General features: G+C 38.8%; 1 protein-coding gene across 1 annotated transcript in view; it reads left to right on the forward strand.

Moving 5' to 3' along the window:
• Positions 1-24,162, forward strand: part of BMP5 (bone morphogenetic protein 5) — a 77,666-nt gene that overhangs the window by 36,403 nt on the left and 17,101 nt on the right. Inside the window, exons 3-5 of the mRNA XM_026656290.1 lie at positions 1,397-1,545; positions 18,553-18,750; positions 19,629-19,741. Of these exons, the coding sequence (XP_026512075.1) occupies positions 1,397-1,545; positions 18,553-18,750; positions 19,629-19,741 (460 nt within the window). The remainder of the gene's footprint in view (positions 1-1,396; positions 1,546-18,552; positions 18,751-19,628; positions 19,742-24,162) is intronic.

Genomic DNA, 24,162 nt, shown 5'->3' on the forward strand with positions numbered 1-24,162 from the left:
TATGAGCTTGTGGTACGCTGTTAATGTGTTCAGTGCTTGAGTAGCAGGTCAGGGTCTCGTGAATTGTAGAATTGTTTTCATGTTAGTTATACCCAGAGGAAGCAGTACGTTTTCTTCTTGTGTGGTCATTAACACATTTCTGCTATAATCAAATAGATAGGAGCACAGCAGGAGAATGTCATCGCAAGCATTATAATTTAACAAAGAAAAGGGGGAGCATTGGCAAAATGTGATTGATCTTGTTTTAATAAAAAGCCAGTCTCCTCTCCATAGGTCACCTTTTATTAGCCCTGATCCTGCAAATACTTATGCACTTGTGTATACTGTAGTCTCTTGGGGGTCTGTTGGCCTGATTGTTAGAGAATCCGAACTCTTGCAGCTCCCATTGACTATTATGAGAGCTGTAGGTGTGCAATATCTCTCAAAATCTTGTCTGTAAAATTACTCTCATCTGTATAAATTTGCAGAATCAGAGCCTATGTCTGCATTTAAAACTGACAGTTTAGACATGCCAGTTCCACCCATCATGTCACTGTGATGCCCATCTGCACAGCTGCTGGCTGAAGTATCATTTACCCAAGGCCACCATAATTTTTAACCTGTTTGTTTAGTATTTTATAAGCTTGTTGTCACTTTGTATTTCTTTAACATATAATCTTGGTGTGTGCAGTTAGTATAATTTTTAGAAAAGGATGGATTAAGTCTTACTTGAATCATTTACCATTAATTCGGACAGAAATAATTTTGAATCAGATACTTTACTTACTAAAAGATTTCTGAGGTTACAAATGCTTGCTCACCATGGCAAATAGTGGTAAGAATATTTAACTTGAACTTGCGTGCTGCTTTAAGAAAAACAAACGGATACAGATATTATTATTATTTTATTTATTTATTTGTAGTACAGTTGTGCCCAGGAAGCCCCAATCATGGATCAGGGCTTATTGTGCTAGGTACTGTACAAACACAAAGAGATGATCCACACCAAACACTTAGGGAATGTCTACACTGCAATCCTGACTGACTCCCAGCTTTTGTGGACACACTTCTGCTAGCTCTCATCTGAGCTAGCATGCTAAAAATAGTAGTGTAGCCATGGTAGCACAGGCAGCAGCAGCAATGGCACATGTCTCCGATATGACTGCCTTGTACAGATAACTGGACGTGGTCAGGTTTTCCCCACTCCCTGAGAAAGGAACCACCAAGGACTCTGTTATAGGCAGTCTCTTTCCAGGGGAAACAGCTAAAATACCCTGTGTCACAGCAAAGGAAGACCAAAAAACTGTGCCTCATTATTCATATGGGCTCTGGCAGATCACTTTCAGGAGAGCAGATAAACACAAGAAACAATGACTTTGCTATTGCCCTAACTTTCTGCTGTTTGTTTTTAAAATAGGGATGCAGAACTGTTCCTGCTGGACACAAGGAAGACTCAAGCTTTTAATGTGGGCTGGCTTGTATTTGATATCACTGTGACCAGCAATCATTGGGTGATTAATCCACAGAACAATTTAGGCTTGCAACTCTGTGTTGAAACCGGGGATGGTAAGTTACAGTTTATACCACATTTTATATGCTTGGGGTGTGGCCTGCAAGCCTCCTGTGTGCAGGACCGATTTGAACTGCAATGGTTAAAAGTTGTATTCGCTGTTGGTTGGCAGGATGAGACTGCTAACTTGCCTTGTCACCGCCACAATATGTTCTCAGTGTAATAGAGTATGGTGACTTTACAAACTGGAGTGAACCTGATTACGCCTAATGAACACTTAGGTTAGGTAAGATTTATTGTATGGGACTGCCACTGATGATTACCCATAAGATGACAGGGACAAGATGGGTGAGGTGATATCTTTCATTGGAACAATTTATGCTGGTGAAAGAGACAAACTTTTTGAGCTATACAGAACTCTTCTTCAGGTCTGCAACACTGAGGATACCCATAAGATGAACATTCATAGAGTTTAGATGGGCCCTTCTTAAAAAAAAAAAAAAAGAAAAGAAAAAGAAAAAAGTCTTGCCCTAGGTAGCACATGGCTTCATTTTTCATCCAAGATAAATTATCGCAACAGTCCTCTATTGAAAATGATGATTTTTCAGGGCCCATAGCTCCTGCCCATGCTCCCTCCAGATCCCTGGCCTTGGCTAAACTACCCAGAGTCCTCTCCACTAGAACCACCACTGAGCTGCCTCCTCTAGAGAACGATGTGGAGGAAGAAAGAACTGGGTTGGACATTTTTTCTTTCCTGTGAGAATTTTTGAGATTTCAAAAAAAAAAAAAAATTTCCATCCTGAATTGGGACAAAAAGTTGAAATCTTAAAAAATTTCACAAACTGTTAAGTCAAAAACTTTTTCAGATTGGGTCAACTGATACATTTCAACTTTTTTAAAACATGACCTTTCTAAAAATATAGATAACTAAGATGTCAAAAGATCTGGTTTTCAAACCAAAATATGAAACTTTTATTTTGAAAATATATGTTTTGAATGGGGAGATTAGCTGAAACCTACCTTATCCTGCAAAATTCCTGATCAGTTGTAAAGTGAATACTTGGACTCTATGCAGTAACCTGGGATAAAATTCATACCACTTTCCCTCCACTAGCTTTAAGGCAAGGAATGGAGAAGGGAATAACCCCAGTACCCTGCTGAATAAAAAATCTGCCAGCTGACTAACGTAGTGACTTGTCTCTGCTCAACCAGACATTCATACCCCTGGCTATACTGGTCATTTAAAAGTATGTCTTCTAAACACAGCTGCATACAGTTTATGTGTAAATGAAAGTTTAGTTACAAAGAATATTCTAGAGAATTTAGCCACTACATACACATTATTAAAAACCAATTAAAAGTGAATATACTAGTAAACTGAGTCATTATATTATCTCTAAAATGGTTTAACTAGCCCATACTCCACAAAAAGTCTTCCAAATTAAATTCTTGCCCTGTCAGTTTAGTATTTGTGTCGGAGGTCAGGTGATCTATGGTGTCAGTTAATCTGAACATTAGCTGACATGATGTTAATAAGGACCAGAAGAAATTCTGGGGTCAGGATTGATATTTTTCTTTTTTTCTATGTCTAGGCAGCACTTTCTCACTGTTAATGATCTGGATTCAGAAATTGCATTTCTCATTCATCAGTCTGTGAACATTCCCAGCTTTAGAAAGTTAGAAAGGCTCCTCAACTCCTTCTCTGATAGGTCCCCACCCAGGCCCTTGCCTTATGAAGATATTGCCCATTTTTATTCACAGATGTTAAGAGCTCCTTTTTGCTGAAGTTACTGTGGGGACAGATGTTTTCAATAAGTGAGACAATAATAAATAAATGAGGCTTCAACAGTTTTTCTGTCTTTTTTTTTTAATCTGGCGCTGCATTTTAGTATATGGTTCTTGGGAGACTGCAAATCTTTGACAAAGTAGCTTGCATGCAGGATCATAAGCTAGCAAATGTTTGCTACTGAACATAGGCACATCGGTGGGAATATCCTTGGTAATAAGTATGCACCCATTAGTAAGTGTTAGTAGATCAGGCTGTTAGGTAATTAACACACATTGGTGCTTTCAAAGGGGGTAAATCGCCATCTTAATTTTTCAAGAAAGCTATTGGTTTAAAATTACTCTCTTGCTGTTATGGAAAACTCTTAACTGAAAAATTACTTTGTTTTCTTTCCACCAAAATGAGTTCTTTTTCAAAAACCATAATGCAGTGATCGGATAAAGTATCCTCCCACTATCATATTCTCTACTGACAGCTGGTGATTCTCAGCTAAATTCAGCTCTTGGTTACAGAAGTGGACTAAATCCAGAGTAGCTGCATCATCTTCTGACATGCAGCAAAGGCATATGTCAACTCATTCAAGAAATTATATAAAATTAATAGGGTTGTCAAGAGATTAAAAAAATTAATCGCGTGATTAATCACTGTTAATAATAGAATACCATTTATTTAAATATTTGTGGATGTTTTCTACATTTTCAACATAGAATACAAAGTGTACAGTGCTCACTTTATATTTGATTATAAATATTTGCACTGTAAAAAAACAAAAGAAATAGTATTTTTCAATTCACCTAATACAAATACTGTAATGCAATCTCTTCATCATGACAGTTGAACTTACAAATGTAGAATTATGTATAAAAACCCTGAATCCTAAAATAAAACAATGTAAAATTTTAGAGCCTGCAAGTCTACTCAGTCCTATTTTTTGTTCAGCCAATCGCTCAGGCAAACAAATCTGTTTACATTTGCAGGAGATAATACTGCCTGGTTCTTGTTTGCCTGACAGTGAGAACAGGCGTTCTCATGGCACTGTTGTAGACAGAATCGCAAGATATTTACATGACAGATGCGCTAGAGATTCACATGTCCCTTCATGCTGCAACCACCATTCCAGGGGACATGCATCCATGCTGATGATGGGTTCTGCTCGATAACTATCCAAAGCAGTGCAGACCGACGCATGCCCATTTTCATTATCTGAGTCAGACGCCACCAGCAGAAGGTTGGTTTTCTTTTTTGGTGGTTCGGGTTCTGTAGTTTCCACATCAGAGTGTTGTTCTTTTAAGACTTCTGAAAACATGCTCCACACCTCGTCCCTCTCAGATTTTAGATGGCACTTCAGATTCTTAAACCTTGGGTCGAGTGCTGTTGCTATCTTTAGAAATCTCACATTGGTACCTTCTTTGGGTTTTGTGAAATCTGCAGTGAAAGTGTCCTTAAAATGAACAACATGTGCTGGGTCATCATCTGAGACTTCTGTAACATGAAATATATGACAGAATGCGGGTAAAACAGAGCAGGCGACATACAATTCTCCCCCAAGGAGTTCAATCTCAAATTTAATTAATACATTAATTTTTTAAGAAGTGCCATCAGCATGGAAGCATGTCCTTCTGGAATGGTGGCCGAAGTATAAAGGGGCATATGAATGTTTAGCATATCTGGCATGTAAATACCTTGCAATGCTGGCTACAAAAGTGCCATCCAAATGCCTGGTCTCACTTTCTGGTAATATTGTAAATAAGAAGAGGGCAGCATTATCTCCTGTAAATGCAAACAAGCTAGTTTCTCTTAGCGATTGGCTGAACAAGAAGTAGGACTGAGTGGACTTGTGGGCTCTGAAGTTTTACATTGTTTTGTTTTTGAGTGCAGTTATGAAACAAAAAAAATCTACATTTGTAAATTGCACTTTCACACCAAAGAGATTGCACTACAGTACTTACATGAGGTGAATTGAAAAATACTGTTTCTTTTGTTTATCATTTTTACAGTGCAAATATTTGTAATACAAATAATATACAATTTGATTTCAATTACAACACATTATACAATATATGTGAAAATGTAGAAGAACATCAAAAATATTTAATAAATTTCAATTGGTATTCTATTGTTTAACAGTGTGATTAAAACTGTGATTAATCTCAATTTATTTTTTTTTTAGTTAATCGTGTGAGTTAACTGCAATTAATTGACATCCCTAGAAATTAACAAATACATGATCATTCTCCTTGCAAAAATAATATGAAAAATAAAAATAGGTGATTTCCTGTCTGCCTTCCAAAAATTGATATTGCATTATTCCAACAATATATTTTTAATCCATAAATTACTATCTCTATTCATCAGCAATTGTTGTAAATCAATATAATCTCAGGATGCCTACCTACAAGGTGATATAGAGCAGAACACTGAAAAGCAGTATGTGTCCGAATTGTGGCGCTGCCTAAAACTATTGGTTGCTTGACACTTCCCATTATGAGGCTCTGTTTTAGGTTGCTTATAACTTGCCAAACTTTAACCATTTGGGCTGAATTTTTTTTTTTTTTTGAAAATTTCAGCAAAATTGGTTCAGCCCTTTGCTAGAAAGAGAAGTGGGGGAACCCACTTTGTTTTGCCGATGTTAAAAAAATGCTTACAGCTGTTTCATTGAGAAATTCCATGGTTTAGAGCTAGTGCTTGAAATTAGACAGAGTGGTTGCCCTCATGTCAGGGATGTGCCTTTTGCTGTTCCATGGAATACCACCCAGATCTGACTACATTATGAATGTCTAAAAAATCTCAGTTCATTCATTCTCTGCAGAGACTAGTTGGAGTTTGGCAGCTGAATTATCCAAAGATTCCATCTGCATTGAACATGGTCCAGCCCGGGGCAGCAAGGGCTGAATAGGATTTTCCCTGCAATTGCAGCTCCTGGCTGCTGTGGAAAAAAATAGTATGTGATCATGTAATTAGATTTGTATTGGTAAATGTCAGGGCTGGTCGATGCAATAAGACTACCCAAGTTACACTACTTCAGTTACATAAGTTGCGTAACTGAAGTCGACGTAACTTTGGTCAACTTATTGCGCTGTCTACACCACGCTGTGTTGACAGGAGATGCTTTCCTGCTGACTTATCTTATGCTTCTCGGGAAGCTGGAGTACAGAAGTTGACAAGAGAGTGCTCTGCCACCGATTTAGCGGGTCTTCATCAGACCCTCTAAATCGAAACCACTGCATCAATCGTAGCAGTGCCAATCTAGCCGTAAGTAAAGACATGGCCTCAGTCAACGTTGATTTCACTGCACACACAGAAACTGACCAAAAATATTTCCATTGGTAATAATCAATATTTACATATAGGCAAAGTAAGAAAAATTCTACTTGAGAACTTATTACAGTTTGATTTAAGGATATTTCCTTTGTATATGTTGACAATATGTATTTTAACGGTTATAAATTTTTAGCTATTTGAATCGCCACATCTACTGCATTAAATAATTATGGTCTTAACTCCTTCCCATCATTTCCCACAAGTGTGAAAATGTAAATTGGAAAAAATTGGAAAAATGTTTAAAAGTAAACATCGATATTATGTATCAAAATTATTTAAAAAATGAATTCTTCCTAGCCTAATCATAATGCATATTATCCAGGGGGTTAAATTAGGGTTGCACAGGCAACCTTAATACTGGCATTTCTTAACTTTTGAGTGGTTGGCTTTGCATTCTTAGGATATGTCTACACTGCAGTGTAAGAACAGGGTTCGAACTCAGGCCCAAGTCTAACCCTCCAGCCTCTACACACAAGTCATGCTTGAGACCAGGGCTTAGTCTCCATGGGGTGAAGGGTCTGAGACTGGGTGAAGCTGGGATCTAGGATTCAAGCTTTATTGCTTTGCGGTGTAGACTCAGGCCCACTAGAATCATACTCTGGGAGTCCACCAAAAGTGTTCCACAATACCATGGTCCGACTTTTTTGTCTTCTGGACAGTCAAGTTCTGTGGACAGTCAAGTTTTCCCACACTACACCATGAATGAAGGACTAGAGTGACCACATTTTGGGAGGGTGGTAGGAAGTCTGGGATATGAGTGGTAGGTCTCGGATAATAATGCTGGAGTCCCAAGGTTCAACAATTCCTAACCTGGGGTTACGAATGAGTGTAGATGCTCAAGCCCTAGGTTAACAAACCCAGGGTCTACTAACCCTGTGCTTAAATTGCAGTGCAGACATACATTTAATGTTCTTTAAACATAGTTTTTTGGGTGGAATCATGGATATAAAATACAGTATTGGATATAAAACAGTATTCCTACTGCAGAATAAATTTTACCTGCTTTTTTTCAGGGGCTTCATGTAAATTCATCTTCTTTTAAAGAGTTAAATACTTACAAGTTAATATTCTTGAATACCTTATGGAAGGCATTCAATACGAAAATTTGGAAAGAAAGAGGTGAACCAATTTGTTGGTACTAGCATCAAAATTCAGTAAATAATGAGAGATTGTATAGGTAGAAAGTAATCTTTTAACTTACACATTGAAGAAATTGTATAAGTACAGCTCATCTTTATATAGATATTACTCCTGTCTAGTTCCCCAAGTCAGATAACAGATAGGTAATTTTCTGCTTAAGTGCAAGTGCCACAGGCAGTTTTAAATTCTATGCCTGACTTGTCTGATTTTTGTGATGTTTTAGCTAAATGAAGATCTTCATTTTGAAAGGTAGTTCCCCTCTTTCCCCACTTTTTAAACTTTTCAGTTTATTCATGCCAGAAGAGTGCCCATCCATAGTGAGTAAAGATTTTGGTAAAGTTCTAGGAGAAAGTTCTTTAGTTTAGTAATTGGAAAATCATCCTTAAATACTCTTAGAATTTTGGGCTTAAGGTTTTCATTATTTTTGTTGAATTGCTTTTATTTCTGGAACCTATTATACTATAAACATAGACCACTGAATGACATGTTTGTGCACAGATGGAATATGTATTTTTACACGACTCAGTATGTAACAGATTCTGTTCCTCAGTCATCGAACCCCCTCTCCCCGCCTCCCATCTATTTTATATGTGCATATGGGGCTTGATCCAGGGACCATTCGACTCCATGGAAAGCCTGCCATTGACTTCAGGGGGCATTAGAACAGACCCTTGATCCCAGGGCCACCCAGAGGATACAGGGGGCCTGGGGCAAAGCAATTTCGGGGGCCCCTTCCATAAAAAAAAGTTGCAATACTATAGAATACTATATTCTCATGGGGGCCCCTGTGGGGCCCGGGGCCTGGGGCAAATTGCCCCACTTGCCCCCACTCTGGGCGGCTCTGCCTGATCCTGCAGTCCTCAAGAAAAATTCCCTGTGACTTCAACTGGAGCTCTAAGTGAGTGAGGAATGCAGGACTGGGCTGTGCACTGGCAAAAGCAGAGATTTTAGGCCCTGCTTCTCAGTTAAGATCCATGGGTACAGAACATTGCATCCAACTGGAGTCCCAGTGACATAAATGGGATTCTGCTTGTGTGCTAGGGTCCATGCCAGGGGATCCAGATGCAAGATTGGGACCCAAAGTGATAAACTCTTTGAGGACAGGACTGTATTTATTTGTATGTATTTCTATGGCACCTGCTCAATATGGCCCCAATCATGATCGAGCCTTCCAGATGCTACTGCAATACAATATTGATTAGTAATTATTTTCTCAGTGTCATTTGTAGAAGAATTTTCGGGGAATTAGAAAAATGGATATTTTTCTTGAGCCATCCCACTTGATGAAGTCTGAAAAATAATGTTTACATTAAAAATCTAAATGATTACTGTTTTAAAACAATAGTGCATTAAGAATAAGAAATGTCTGGTTATTGTAGTTCATATTTTTTCCTCTTGAAAATGCTGAAAACGTACAAATGTTCACATGGCATTGTAATGTGTTGTTTTCTTTAAGATGTATTTAGTATCACAGCCATCCTTTGGTATGAAATGTAGCCATTTTTCTGTTAATGGGACATATATTGAATAGTAAAAATGAAGAGTTACATAACACATATGGAAGCTGTCAACATATAATTTACCGTTTCCCTGGAGCTGTGGTAAATTAAGGATCATGTGGTTTTTTTTATTTTTTAAATGTCTGCATTTATCTCCTCAGTATTCTTCTTGCTGATTCCATCCTTTTGATGCTGAAAGCCTCTGTGGTGTTTAAAATGAGGTGATCTCTTTCACACTGATACAAGTGGGGTACTAGATGAATTCCAACATATAATTTATGCACATGCAGAAGCAATTTGAAAAACTTCATTTTATGCTTTTCCTAAATATCGAGCATGCACCCCATAGGCCTCTAAAAATGGTGTGAGTGACTCAGCACCTTTTGTTTTCATGCTTAACATTTGTATAATTGGAAATTAGTGACCGTTTGCACATCATTTGTACTACAGGAACATAAGAACCCACGGTAGAGGAAAAAGTATCAGTATTTCTTTTGCTGTCTTGTTTTTCACTCTAGAGAGAACTCAACACGTTCTCTCCTAAACACAAAGGAGAAAGAAGATGTAGCTCTGTAAAATCAAGGACAGAAAATCCACTGAGAGAGCAGACTGCAGACACACAGATCTCAGCTCAGCTTCAAGGAGAGCTTTCAGACCCTGCACTTTCCATGCAGCTTTCTATGCCCATGCTGCTCTTGGCTCTTTCTCCTGTTGCTGAGCATTATGGGGTTAGAATCTCAGAGCAACTTTGAAAGAGTTAAAGCTGTTTCTAGCAGCATTTATTATTGTGAAGATTCCCCTTGGAATTATGTCAGTGTTTGAAATGTGCATGCTGTGTGGAGCAGTTGCCCCAAGTCCGCCTCCATTACCTAGACTGGGTCCAGGGAAGTCCAACTGGGAGTGATGTGCTCTCTCTCCTCTCCCCCAGATTTGAGGTAGCTGCTGCCCCATGTGCTGCCCACAGAGGGGGAGATTGGCCACTTGTGCCATGTGCTGGGTTTCTGGGATGGTTGGAGCCTGGCCTGCCTCTTTCTCTTTCACCCTCCTCCCACCCCATCAGCCTCCATTTCTTATCATCTGGGAATTGGGGGAGATCCTGCCTCCTATAGTGCCTCAAGGGTGGGAGAATAACTGGCCCATTGGGACCACATTCTGCGTTGGGGCTGGCCAGCTTCCGTGCAACATCTGGTTGCGATGGAGGTGATGCTTTCATGGCGGCATGAGCCTGGCCTTTGAATGTTCCATGATTTTGGCGGGCTGCCAAAGTTTTCCTCAGGCATGCAAGTCAGAGAGAGCATTACTTGTACTTTTACTTGTATTTTACTTGTACTTTTGTTTGTATTTTTAATTTATGTCTCAGCCAAATTTGAGTGGAATTTCATGGGACAAAGAAAAGGCATTTTATAGAGCAAGTGGATCCTCCCAATGGAGAATACCAAAGATCTGCTGCAAACAGTTTAGGTGTGAGAGCTTCTCAGAGAAAAATGGTTGCAAGAATGCTTTCTAATGGAAAATCTTAGGCAACCTAAATATATGAATACCTACTTGCTCCCCCTATAATTATTATTCTGGTAATGCTTGAAGGCTAGAGTGAGGATCAGGGCCACATTGTACTGGGTGTCCCTTACACTTAGAGTTCCCCCTGTCTCCTTGTGTGTCAGTGAGCAACCCCCTTCCTTTTAGATCCTTTCTTCATTTTTTTCCTCCATGAGGCCCATCAATATTAATCCACCAAGTATGGAGCATTTGTATTATATATTGCCCATCTATTAGCTATATCTGTATTTGTAGGTAAACTGAGCCACATGAGTCTGTGCATTCCATGATGCCTCTGCTTGTAGATAAACTAGATTATGAGCTCCTTAAAAGAGGGACCATACGTTACAGAACTGAGTACACATTTGGTACTTAAATAGTAGAAACACTAGGCCTGAGTCTGTAGTCACTTATATTAGAAAGCAAGGTGGGTGAGGTAATATCTTTCACTGGACCAACTTCTGTTCATGAAAGAGACAGTCTTTTGAGCTTAAGCAGATAGAGAACATCAGAAATGATTTCACTGTGATCAGTTGACTTTCACTGGGATAAATCTGAGTTCAGAATCAGGCCCACTGCATCACTTAGATAGTTGCTAGCATTCCAGATGCAAAAAATAGGAGTTTGGTTAGTTTTATTTGAAGGCTATTGGCTCTTTTTAACTCTTCTAATAGATGACTGAAGAATCCAATCTCTCCCTATTTTATCCTCTTGCTGAAAATACAGTAAGCATGCCAAGAAAGCTGAAAGACTCCCACATACCATTCACAGTTTAAGTGCATTAAATTTAAAGAATAGGTCAAATATTTAAAGGGCCATATTTTTATATGATTACAACATTTTTCTTTTAAATAATATATCATACTATAGTAGAATATACTGTTCCATGGCTCCTCAGATGTTCATAAATTATCCAGGGAGCTTGCCTTAAAGTGCTTTTCAAATACCACTTTCAACAAGTATAGATAAACCACAAAAATATGTAAAATTAATTTTGCTGTTCGGACTTAAGGCAACAACAGGAAGATTGCTGGAAGTTAAAGCTAAAACTTCAGCTTTGACTTCGGCCTAGGCATGGTGGGACTTGAGTGGCCTGACTTTGTTGGGCCTAGGCAGTGCAACACACAGACTCTACTTGATCACACATTGCTCTTGAGGGGGGTTTTGTGTGCATGTAGTTAACCAAAACAAAGGGGAAAATATTAAGGGAAAGTATTATTCCATCCAATTCAAATCCTTTCTGCCATGTAGCCCCCCACTGTTCTCCCTTTTATGAGAGATTAAGAGCAGAAGTACAAGCTGTACTGCATGCAGGGGTTGTAAAAAAAGTACCTTTAATTTACAGAAAGAAGGGGTTCTACTTTCTAATCCTGAAGGAAAAATTGAGGTTTCAGACCAGTTATGGAACTCAGGGCTCTAAACAGATATGTCAGGAAGTTATAATTCAGAATGCTATCTCTGGCTCTGATTATTCCCTCCCTGTCAACCCTGGATTGGTTTGCTGCTCTTGACCTCAAAGATGCATATTTCCACATCCCCGGTAAGACCATCTCACCACAACTATCTACATTTTGTCCTTGGTTTGGATCATTTCCAGTACAGAGTCTTACCCTTTGGCCTCTCCACCGTGCACAGGGATTTTATCAAATGATTGACTCCAGTAGCAGCACATTTAAAGAGACAAGGGATCTTTGTTTTCCCTTGCTTAGATGATTGGGTGCTCAAGGCCCTGTAGGAAAAGGATTTAAACAAAGCCATTCAAGTCACTTTTTCTCTGTTTAAAACCATAGGTCTTCTCATAAACAAAGAGAAGTCCCTTCTGATTACATCACAAAAGATTCCCTTCATTGGAGGATCCTCGATTCCATAAGGGAGACAATTTTGGAACTAAAGACCACTATACAGAGACTGCTGCTGCAAGCCTCTCAGAGAATAATGTATTTCCTGGAGTTAATGGGCTTCATAGTATCCGCAACGTATACGTCCTCATATACCAGACTCAGAATGAGGCCACTTCAGCATTGGCTATTAAAGAACTTCAAACCCAGTATGGACAATATGCTCAAAATACTCACCATTCTGAGAAAGGTGTGTCTTTCTAATATGGTGACTGAAACCACAAGATGTCCTCAAGGGAGTATTGTTCAATCCACTTCCTCCTTTGCAAACCACAGATGAGTCCAGAATAGGCAGGGGCACACACCTCCTCAACCTTTACATTTGAGGTCTTTGGAACGATAAGGAATCCTTACTACACATAAATGTGTTAGAACTGAAGGCCATTCAGCTGGTTCTCAAGGCATTTCTTCTGGAGATTCAGGATGTGGTAATCCAGGTGGCCATGGATGACATGTCTGCAGTTTATTATGTGAACAAACAAGGAGAAACTTAATCATCTCACCTATGCCATGAGGTGACAAAACTTGGGGACTGGTGTATCCTATACAACATTTCTCCAATTGCCTTATGTGTTGCAGGACGACACAGGGAGCTTGCAGATCATCTGAGCAGAGATTCCTCGCAGATGCATAAATGGTATCTAAAGGACTCAATGACTCAGAACAGTTTCAACCTTTGGGGAATTCACGACCTAGATCTATTCACTGAAAGATTCATTACAAAATGTGCTTGTTTTTGCTTGAGACCAGGCTCAGATGAACAGTTATTGAAGGACACATTGCTCCTACATTAGGGAATGTGTCTGGTGTAAATGCATTTCTCCTAACCCTCAAAGAAAATAAAACAAGATTCACCAGGATGATTCTAGTTGCCCCAGCATGATCAAGACAACAGTGGTATAAGGAGTTACTCCATCTGTTCAATGGAAAATACAAGATTTGGAAAAATCATGCTCCATTAAACTGCAGTGAATTCTTATTAATGCTCAAAAACCATCTACCAAAACAGCTACAATTTCAAATGGAAGAGATATGTTATCTGGGTAAGTAATAGGAGTATTGATCCAGTTTCTGTCCCTATGCAACTGGTTTTGGAATACTTGTTACACTTAAGGACAATGGGCTTGTCTCCCTCCTCCATTAAAGTCCAATTAGCAGCAACAGCAGCATTCCATATTACACTGATGGTAAATCCATAATGCACAAACAATTTGGCAAAAAGCTTTTTAAAAGGTTTATTGAATCTATATCCCCCAATTTGGGACCCTGTCCCTCCATGGAATTTGAACTTAGCTTTAACATGAGCTGTTCTTTGTTTCATCTCTCTGTGAAGACAGCCTTTATAAAAGCAATCATTTCTACCAGCAGTGTTCGTGTGCTACATGCATTGATGCTGGACTCCCCGATACTGCCTTTCATAAAAAATAAGATGGTTCTTAGATCAAACCCTAAATTCCTTCCAAAGGTGGTTTCAGAATTTCATATAAATCAAAGTATAAATTTACCTATTTCTTTCCCCAAAAACTATTACAGGTAAAGGGAAATCTAAATTATGTTCCTTAGATGCGAAGAGAGAGCTCTCATTCTACCAGGACAGAACTAAGAGCTTTAGGTCTTCTCCCAAATTATTTATTTCATATGCTGGTTCTTCAAGGGGTCAGGCCATTTCAGCACAATCCCTCTGTAGGTGGATCAGGCTGTGTATTGAAGAGTGTTACCGAGCAGCTTCACTCTCTCCTCCTGCTCCTCTTAGAGTACATTCCACTAGAGGAGTTGCGACATCTGTAGCATTCACTAAGCATATTCCCCTTATTGATATATGGAGGGCTGCTACAAGGATCTCCATGCATACTTTTACAAGACATTTATGCACTGGCTAGGACATCCAGGTCTGATGCACAGTTCGGCGGGGGAGTACTTCAGTCATTGTTTAGGTAGGACTGTGCGTCCTCCTTCCAGTTTACAGTACTGCTCGCCAAACCAAGGCAAGAATAGGAATATGCAGAGGATTCTCAAAGAAGAAATGAATGTTACTTACTTGTAACAGGACTTCTTCGAGCTGGACTCTGCATATTCACTTTCTCCATCCACCTTCCCTTCTCTTGCAGAGTCCTATTTTAGGGTTAGTTCATATTCCACTTTAGTGATTGGAAGAAACTGAGGTGGCAATGGGTGCCATGCCCCTTCTATGACCAAGCAAAGGGCAGGGAAAGGAAGGGCGGCACTACAACTAGAAGATTCCACCATCCTGGATGCACTTGGTCAGTGCATCCCCAAGAGTGTGAATGTTCAAAGTCCATCCTGAAGAACTCTGGTTACAAGTAAGCAAGCATCATTTATCTTCATTGGTTTGTGAAGTGCATGCTGGCATATTAGGATAGAGAAGGTTATGGGGGCTCTCTGGATCCTCATCTTGAAAAGTAATTCCTGACTGCTCTGCATATTTTTTTCAAGAGTAGGGATTGGTCCTTGTTCTGGCTCAGTGAGCTGGGTGCCAGTTGATCACCAGCTTGCTGCCCTCCACTTCAATGTTGAAGGTATTTTTGTGATTCTGTATGTACATACAGTACTGGAGATATGAGCTTTGAAATCTTTCAGGATTAAAGGTGCGAGATAAATGTAACTGATCTAATTATTAATAGAAGAGTTAACTGACTCCTGTGAAGGGTCAGAGATGCACTTTGCCATTTGATATGACTCTGAAAGGGATGGTGCAGCCTGAGTGATGCAACAACTTTTGGAATATATCACACTAATACTATATCATGGAGAATTGTGTCTCAAGAGGACCTGAACCTGCGGTTCTCCCAGTGAAGTCAAAAGAGGGTTTGCTGGCATGTGGAGTAAGAACTACAGGTTTTGGCTGCAAAGAATAGAACAGTTTTCAAAATTTTGCAAAGTGAATCTGTCTGTCTCTCTCTCTCTAAAGCTAATCCGTTTAGATATATTCAGTTTTGAGTAATAACTGTTCCTGTCACTAGCCATTCAAGACTTTTTGATAAACTAATGTTAACAGACCTTGTTAAGCATTAACTTATCCACTTCCCTTGCCACAGTGTAGCACACCTCCTGAAATCTGCACTACAGATGAAGGTTTAATCTGGGAGCAGTGGCTAACAAGCAAGCCGTTGGCACATTGGATGAGGCAGAGTAGGGACAGGGAGCTTGAGGCAGTTCAGAGGCATGGGGTTTGAGGGATCCCCAGGTTTAGGGAGGGGCAAACTTCTATATTCTTTGGTCTGAGTGGGATTCCTGTTCTTCCCAGGGAGCAGTCTTATGGACGCTCTGCAAACACAAATTCTTAGATTCTTTCAGTAGTCTGCAAAGAAGTAACCTACAGGAGACAGTACATAGTTTGATATGTATTTAGATAAATTAGGGTAATTACCAAATGTAAAATGTAGCTAGTACTACTTGTGGAAAAGTGTATATTTATATGGAATCATCTTCTGAAAGATGCAATTAAATCTAAAGCATATAATAAACCAAGGTAGATAATGGGACTCAAAGTGTTTAGAAGTAAAAAGTCAGTTGGACTTTTACCATTGACTTGAGTTCTGGTAGAATTGTGTCCTTATCCACAGTAGAGTTGGGGGGGAAAACCTCTTTTCCTAAAAAAAACTTAGTTTGGCTACTCAAAAGATCAAATAAACAGAAGGTATAGAGCCACATAAACTGCTTCTGTGTCTAAAAAGAGTGCGAGTTATGGGCTTCGATTTTTTTTTTTTATGGTTTATATCTCTATACCTTGAGTAAGTAAGTAAACCTTAACTTGTGGAATCTTAATAGTCATCTCACTGCTGAAGTCTAAAGGAAACCAAGAGGAAACTTAATAATATTAAAAGTTATTTTAAAGGGAGTTCACATGGGTTTGAAGGGTATTTTGCTTCTCACACAATATCCACCTTTGTAAATTCAGTGAACCTAGATTTAAATTTAGAGAACCTACACACATCTTTTACAGTCCTCAGTACATAAATCTAATAGGATTCCTAAAATGTCTGCCAGTAAGGTATTAATCTTTTACAGATAAAATTAAAATTCTGAAAGTCACTGGAACAAAAAGAATTCCCTCTAGAAAAGTAAAGGAAACTTGGAACTTTGTGGTAAGTGGCTGGTCGGTCCATGTTGTAATGAATAGAGAATAGTCTGTACAGTGTTTCATATCTGACCTGCTACAAGACTTGAACATTCAGAAATTAATTTTAATGTGTTATTTCATAGTCATTTAAATAGATGAAGAGAAGAATTAGATAAACACAAAACTAAAAAGCCATTTAAAAATGAAATCAGAAGCTTCAACAAATAATTTTTCCCTTCTAGTCAAAAAAGCAATCGTCAAAATAGTTCAGAATATGTTGCCAGTTACTCTGCTCCAAAACTGCTAACTTTCTCAGTTCTTCTTTTGCCTTTGCTGGGTTCTCTGTCACTGGAAACATCTTAAACCAATTTAAAGTGCTACACCTGAATAAACATGTTGTAAAAGTGTTTATGTATTGAAGTGGGTCAGTTCAAGGTATGGTATTTGGCTGGAACTTCTAATTTCTCTTTTTACAGCAAAAGGGCTGCCAGAAGGAGGAAGTCTGAGCTGAATTAATACATTTGTTACAGTGGAAGTAGAATGGAAACTGCTTTAACCACAAATCAAACTGCCTCTTTCATTTACGCCAGTGATAGAGTTTTTCTAAGAAATATAGACTCTGGCAAGGAGCCACTGTAAGTTTGCGTTTAAAAGGAAACCTATAGGCTTATTTGTTTAAGGTTTACTCCTATGATTATTTGTAAGGTCTTTTTCTAGTAAAATTAAGTTTAATGGCATTATACAGTACATTTGTGAGGCAGATGCTCCCCTTTATTATCCTTGTAGCTATTTAACAAACCTTCCAATCTATTAGGACAATAGTTGAATGCCCTGATACTGCCCACACCAGTGCATAGACTATTTCTTTACCAATACCTTCACATTTACAGGACCTCTGTGTCCCCCACCCTTGCACAGCTGCACAGCTTCATGTGACACTGTCTCATTTTCTGACGGTTGAAGGGCTCTGCATAATACACGTACACACAAAAGTGTTTATGCTGCCAAAATAAATTCTGTTAAGAGCAAGGGTTTATTTGTTAAAATGTCACTGATGCAGTTTCAATGACTTGTTTTGCTTACTTTTCTTCTAGGGAGGGTCAGTTCCTCCGATACAGTGAGGTTACCACACAGTCCTGACTGAACAAATATTTCAAAGAAGTATGTACATCCCTTAGGAGCAGAACCGGAGTCAATCATGTACATATTTCAAACTCTCTTATATTTCTCCTGAAAGATTGAGTGCCCCCGTATATGTAGTAATGACTTCACATGAACTTGGAGTAATGCTTTACATTGTTTAAAGCATAAATATATTTATTGCCTACGCTTCTCATTCCTACTGATTTGAGTTAGGGAAATAGAATTCCAGATTTAACATACTTGTGATGTAAAATAAGATGACTGCATCATGTTATCCTTTTCCAAGAGGATAGAAGTTAATGGAGTTGATTTATTTCTTTGCAATAGATCAGTACATATACCACTGAATCAATATATCAGGGTTTTGTGTAGAATGTGTAGACAATGTTTTCATGCAGTGGTAGACTGTGAAGTTGTTGAAACTTTTGTAAAAAAATCTGTTGAGTTCTCTTCCTTTTAGATTACATTCAACAAAATAAGGCTAAGGTTTCTAATATTGTAACTTCAGGATCATGGGTAAAATCCTTGCCCCAATGAAGACAATTGCAAAAATGACATCATTTGGGCCAGGATTTCACCCATATATTTATCTGGCAACCAGAAAGAGCAAAATTTGACAGTATGTATGATATTAATTGTATGTCTGCATTATTTTATAGGTCGCAGTATCAATGTTAAATCAGCTGGCCTTATAGGAAGACAAGGGCCTCAATCAAAGCAGCCATTTATGGTTGCATTCTTCAAGGCAAGTGAAGTGCTTTTTCGATCTGTCCGAGCAGCCAACAATAAAAGGAAAAATCAGAACCGCAACAAATCCAGTAGCCATCAGGATTCTTCCAGGATGCCCAGTGTAGCAGGTAAGATGAAGCCATAGTACCATCTATGTAGTGGGCATCTGTGAGTACAACTGCAAGTTGGCACATTTCAAAAGTTAGGTGCTGTGAAATAAATGTGTCCATTCTCAGGTTATTTGGTCCAGTTGAATAATGCAATGATGATTCAACAGCCTCAGTCTTCTTGGCTGATGAATTATTCACTGAGAACTTTGGCTGGGAAAAGGTGAAAGATCCAACTCAAATTAAAGAAACAGTCAGTAATGAGATTGAAAATGTGTAAATCAGCCACAGCTACCAGTACATGTCTTGCTGGGTTAAATGTGTACTGTGCTGTGTGAACTTTTAATCTACTAGAGGGTGATTGGGTAACTCGGTATACTTTTTCAATGTTTTACCAGTGCAGGTGAGCCATCCAACTAAAATTCCTTCTCGCAAATAGCAGTGTACGTGCTATGCAGATAATTAAAGTACTACTTATTCCAAATGTGGTGAATTTGAACCTTTTGATAAGTCACTTAAATGGTTCTTATATGAAAACTATTTTCCATGTCTCATCTTTCAGAGAAGAAAAAGCTATCTAGTGGGATGAGTGCAATCCATTTGTTGTTTTAGACAACTCAGATTTCTCTTGGTGTTATAAATCCACATGGTATCCCTAAATGCTAGTATGCCTTGTGCAATTTGATCTCTTTCTTACTTGAAAGGTGTTGAAAACTCACATAGACACTAATGCATACGAGGATGCTCAAGGTGGTTGTTTGTTCCATCAGGTGTCTGGAATTAATTATGGTCAATAAATTATTTCCTGATATGTTTCCAGTTAGAGGAATATGAAGAACTTGTTTGAAATTCAAGATCTCTCCCTTTTGAAGAAACCTTGTTTTCCTTTTTGGGGACAGGACCTGCACATCTAAATATGTATCTTTTAGAGGATACTATAGTAGAGTATAGTACTAGTGGATCAAGAATTTTTCTTGAAAGCTGTTGCCAGCCTCTCAAACATGTCCATTATGTAAGTAAATGAGTGCCCTGGAATACAGTTTTGTGGCCAGAATTCAGCCATAGGGTGGCATTCATATATTTGCAGAGATTAGTACAGGTCCTGTGCACCATGTACGTCCCATTCAGACCCTCAAAAAGAGCCAGGTTAAGTGGCTCTTAAGCAGTGTATAAGCCTTGTGCTGGCCATCTGCTCAGGGATGGATTTTACTTTACTGAGTACAAACTGCTCTGAGTTGACAAACAAAGTGATGATCACTTGGGATTGGCTGTCGAAGTGTTTCTGTCAGAGGCTATGGAGATTTACCAGATGATCTACTGGATCCAAAACCTGCTTTTAAGGTATAAATAAATGTCAACACCCATAAAATGCCACAAAAAAGGAAAAAAAGCTCAGTCAGTAGCAGCTATTATTAATACCTGTCATGGTGGTGGTGGGTTTTATTTGTATGTAAAATATAAATAAAATGCTGTGCTGTCCGCTAGGGCAGGGCTTCTTCCTCTTTGCCCCACTCTACATTGAGGGATTGGAGCAGAAATTATCCTGTGAGGCAGGCAGCAGAGAGAGAGCATGCATCTTTTCATATTGCTCAGGGATTGAGAACCTGACAGCCCAGCCTTTGAAAAGCCTCCTCTCCATATATTCAAAAGCACCTGCAAGTTGTTAAGACTTAGTGGTGCTTTACTTATAATTGCTCTCTTGCCTGTCCCTTTTGGGTATTGTAAAGTTCTCTCATTTACGGTTCGAATGATCTTGCAGGTGAGTTGTTCCTGAGAGCACTTTATAACCCAAGAAAGAATCAGGCTGGGGAACAATTATAAATAAATAAAACAGACTGGACAGTTTTAAATTCTTACTGGTGGAAGAAAAAAAACTACTTATTGTTGCTTTATATCAGAAAACCCCATTTGATTGTTTTAAAGCACATTTACTAAGAAATGAAGAGTAATTATGGGTCTAAATGCTTTTAGAATTTCAAAAAGGGGTAATCCATTGAGGTTTAAAAATCTATTAAGCATGTTCTAAACCAGCTGAGACATTCAGAGCTGGTATTAGCAGGTGTAACTCAGTGTGTCAAGTCAATGGAGTTTTGCCTGCTTACACCAGGTCTGAATCTGTCAAAATCCATTGACTTTAATAGAAGGAGTTGCACCTGTTTACACCAGGTCTGTGTTTGTATCTGTGTGTGTCATTGCAAGATGGTCAGGAATGGCTCTAAGAAACTGTTCTTTCCCAGTAAATAATATTTGCCATAGAAAGATGCATTTTCCTCTTAGCATAAAATGGCTTTGAGTTAGGTGACAGAAATAGAAGTTTTGAAAAGAAACCTACTCAGATACATTCAACCAGAGTGACTCCAAAGAAGTAATCACTGATTTCTAGGGTGAATAATACTTCATACATAAATTATATATAAAAAACATTGTTGCATATTTTCCACGACATTTTTTACTGATTCTGATAATCATAATTCAGTCAAGTAGGCCTGTTTGGTAGTGCTATTCTCCAGTCATTATGTATTCTTATCTCTTGAGAAACTAATTTTAAAATAAGAGGTAGGTAAAGAACTGTTCAGAATTGTAGTGGCAAAAACCAAAAAGTCAAAAAAATTCAAATTGTTTTGGGAGGTTTATCAATGATTTTTGACCAACATCACCAAATTGTATGAATGTGCCATCATTTTGTAATTGTTTTAGTAACTTTGTGAAAGCTCCTCTAAAAGCTGGATATAGTACATTTTGTAATGATTCATCAAAGCCATTCATCTGTAGATAGCACTATTCCCTTTAAATCAACCAGGCTTCAGTAAAAAGCAACAGAGAGTCCTGTGGCACCTTTAAGACTAACAGATGTATTGGAGCATAAGCTTTCGTGGGTGAATGCCCACTCCGTCGGATTGCTTTTTACAGATCCAGACTAACACGGCTACCCCTCTGATACTTGACACCAGGCTTCAGTGTTGGAGATGTCACTGTGATGTTATAGAGGCTGTTTAGGAATTTGTTTTTACATATTATTCAAACATCCTAAAATCCAAAATCTTGTAATTAAGGATCTCCTGGCACTTTTAGAAAGAGCAGTGGTGTTTGCCCAATGTCCTGATCAAATTACAATTTGGGTAATTATATTCTGCTATTACAATCTACTTACATTTTTCCTGCCACCTAAATTTAGTATGTACTACTTCTTCATTTCAAGTGATGTACTACACTGTTAAAAAAAAATGTCATGTTCCACCCTAGAGATGCTTGCATTTCAGTGGTTAGTGAAATGATTCCTATATATTAACATTGACTGCATTTATTTGACCTTTGGTTAACTGATGGCCAGTCATATCCCCCACTAGCTGTATATGCTGTGAGTTGCTCCCGTGCTTATCCCATGACCCATATTTCCTGAATTTCAGGTCTGTTCAGAACTCTTTTGAAAAACGGTGCTGTAATTATATTTAGTCATCTATATTTCATGTTGCAAAGTGCCTTGGGATTCCTTCAAGATAAAAGGGTCTGTTTGAGCATGAGAGAGTTTTCTAAGTCTTAAAAGTAGTCTTGGAGTTTGTTTGCATATTTTCACAGTATAGCTGAAGAGCTTTTAGTTTGCATCTCCAGGATTCGTTTTCAAGTATTAAATGGTGCAGCTGAAAAGAGACAATCAAGTAATGAGGTCCCACAAAACAAAACTGTTCTGGGGGGTAAGCCCTGGTACCTACTTTCACCACGGCAAACCAAGTTGCTCTTACATTGCCTTGCTTTCGTCTTCTCTGAACAATTTCCACATCACACATTACTGTGTAGCTGTACACCAGTCCCTTTGATTAGGGTGTTATTAAGTATCAGTTATAAGACTTGAACAATATCAACTTTTCAAGATCTATAATAGCTATTGTTGCAGTAGTTACTATCTGCAAATGAAGATACCAGTGGCTGCAAGCTTAGTGACAGATTCTATTCAGCTGCTCTAGGTTGTAAGAAGGGGGAGAGGAGAGCAAAATAAACCACTAGCCTTCTTGTGTCTTGTGTCCTTGCACAGTGGCAGAATGTAGTCACAATCCCTGGGCTCCTCTGCCTGTTCACCAGCCACTGGAGCTGGCAGGTTCACAAGGGAAAATATGCTGCATCCCCTGCAGGGGTACAGAAGAAGGCACACTCTCCCAGTGTGCAGGGGTGCAGCAGTTCTGCACAGCCCCTACCAATGGCCAGTATCTAACAGGTACAGTGACCCCTTCTGTAAACTGAATAGAAAACCTAATAGTTCTGCCCACTGTGCTCATTCTTGCTCATGCGTAGGCAATGGAGTTTGCAGATTATAGTAGCCTAACTATTGACGTTTATTAGAGAGACAAGGTGGGTGAGGTAATATCTTTTATTGGGCCAACTTCTGTTGGTGAGAGGGACAAGCATTTGAGCTACACAGAACTCTTCTTCAGGCTAGAGAAGGACCTTGAGGAAGAGCTCTGGGTAGCTTGAAATCTTGCCTCTTCACCAATAGAATTGGCCCAAGAAAAGATGTTGCCTTACCCCTTGTGTCTCTAATATCCTGGGACGAATGTGGCTACAACAACACTACAAATACCTAAGCTTATGTCAGTAGGTCAAATTCTACTCCAATTTATACCCCATGCAATTCCATCAAAGTGAATGGAATTGTAAGTGGTGTAATTACAGAATTTGGTTCCTTATCTCTTTACCTGTTGTGTAACCTCTGGCCAAATGCCTCAGAGTCAGGTAGGTTTGGTGGGAAATGCTGTTCTGCATAAGCCACATGACATGCTCCTGTTATGGTTGCTGCCATTTGTATAGCACAGGATTTAGTCTTATTTCTTTATCATTTTGCAGAAGACACTTGTTTGGGAACTTCCTTTCTTGACTTTAACCCAATCATTCTTACCTTTTGTTTTTGTTCTCACGAGAATTAGGTTCATTTCACTCTCTCACCAAGTCAAGAAAGACATTCCTACTTGCCATATTTCACTTCATTCTTTTCTCCCTTACAGCTAATTAAAACTGGGAAACTCCTTTTTGAAATACTCCTGCACGTGCACGCAAACAAACAAAATGTGAATAAGAACAAAACCTATATATATATATATATAATGTTACTGATTGTAACAATCTGGCAAAAGTTTTCTTCTTGATGTTGACAGATCTGTGCTTAACCTCCCTCTATTGAGTGAAAACTTTAGGGCACATGGCTTAAAGGCAATGCAAGAACACACTGCAGAAAGCAGAATGTATTCTCCAGGCCCCCCCTTCTGTTCCACACAGAGGGGTGAAATTTGCAGTATTTCTTCAGTTCTTACTCAGGTGCTACTTCCATTTTGGTCACAATGGAGTTGTCTAGCTGAGTAAGGGATTAGAGGAAAAGTATTTTTTCTTTCTTTAACTTATAGACTCATAGACTTTAAGGTCAGAAGGGACCAATATGGTCATCTA

This window comes from Terrapene carolina, unplaced genomic scaffold, assembly GCF_002925995.2.
Source record: "Terrapene carolina triunguis isolate 2854851 unplaced genomic scaffold, T_m_triunguis-2.0 Scaffold42, whole genome shotgun sequence".
Lineage (NCBI taxonomy): Eukaryota > Metazoa > Chordata > Testudines > Emydidae > Terrapene > Terrapene triunguis.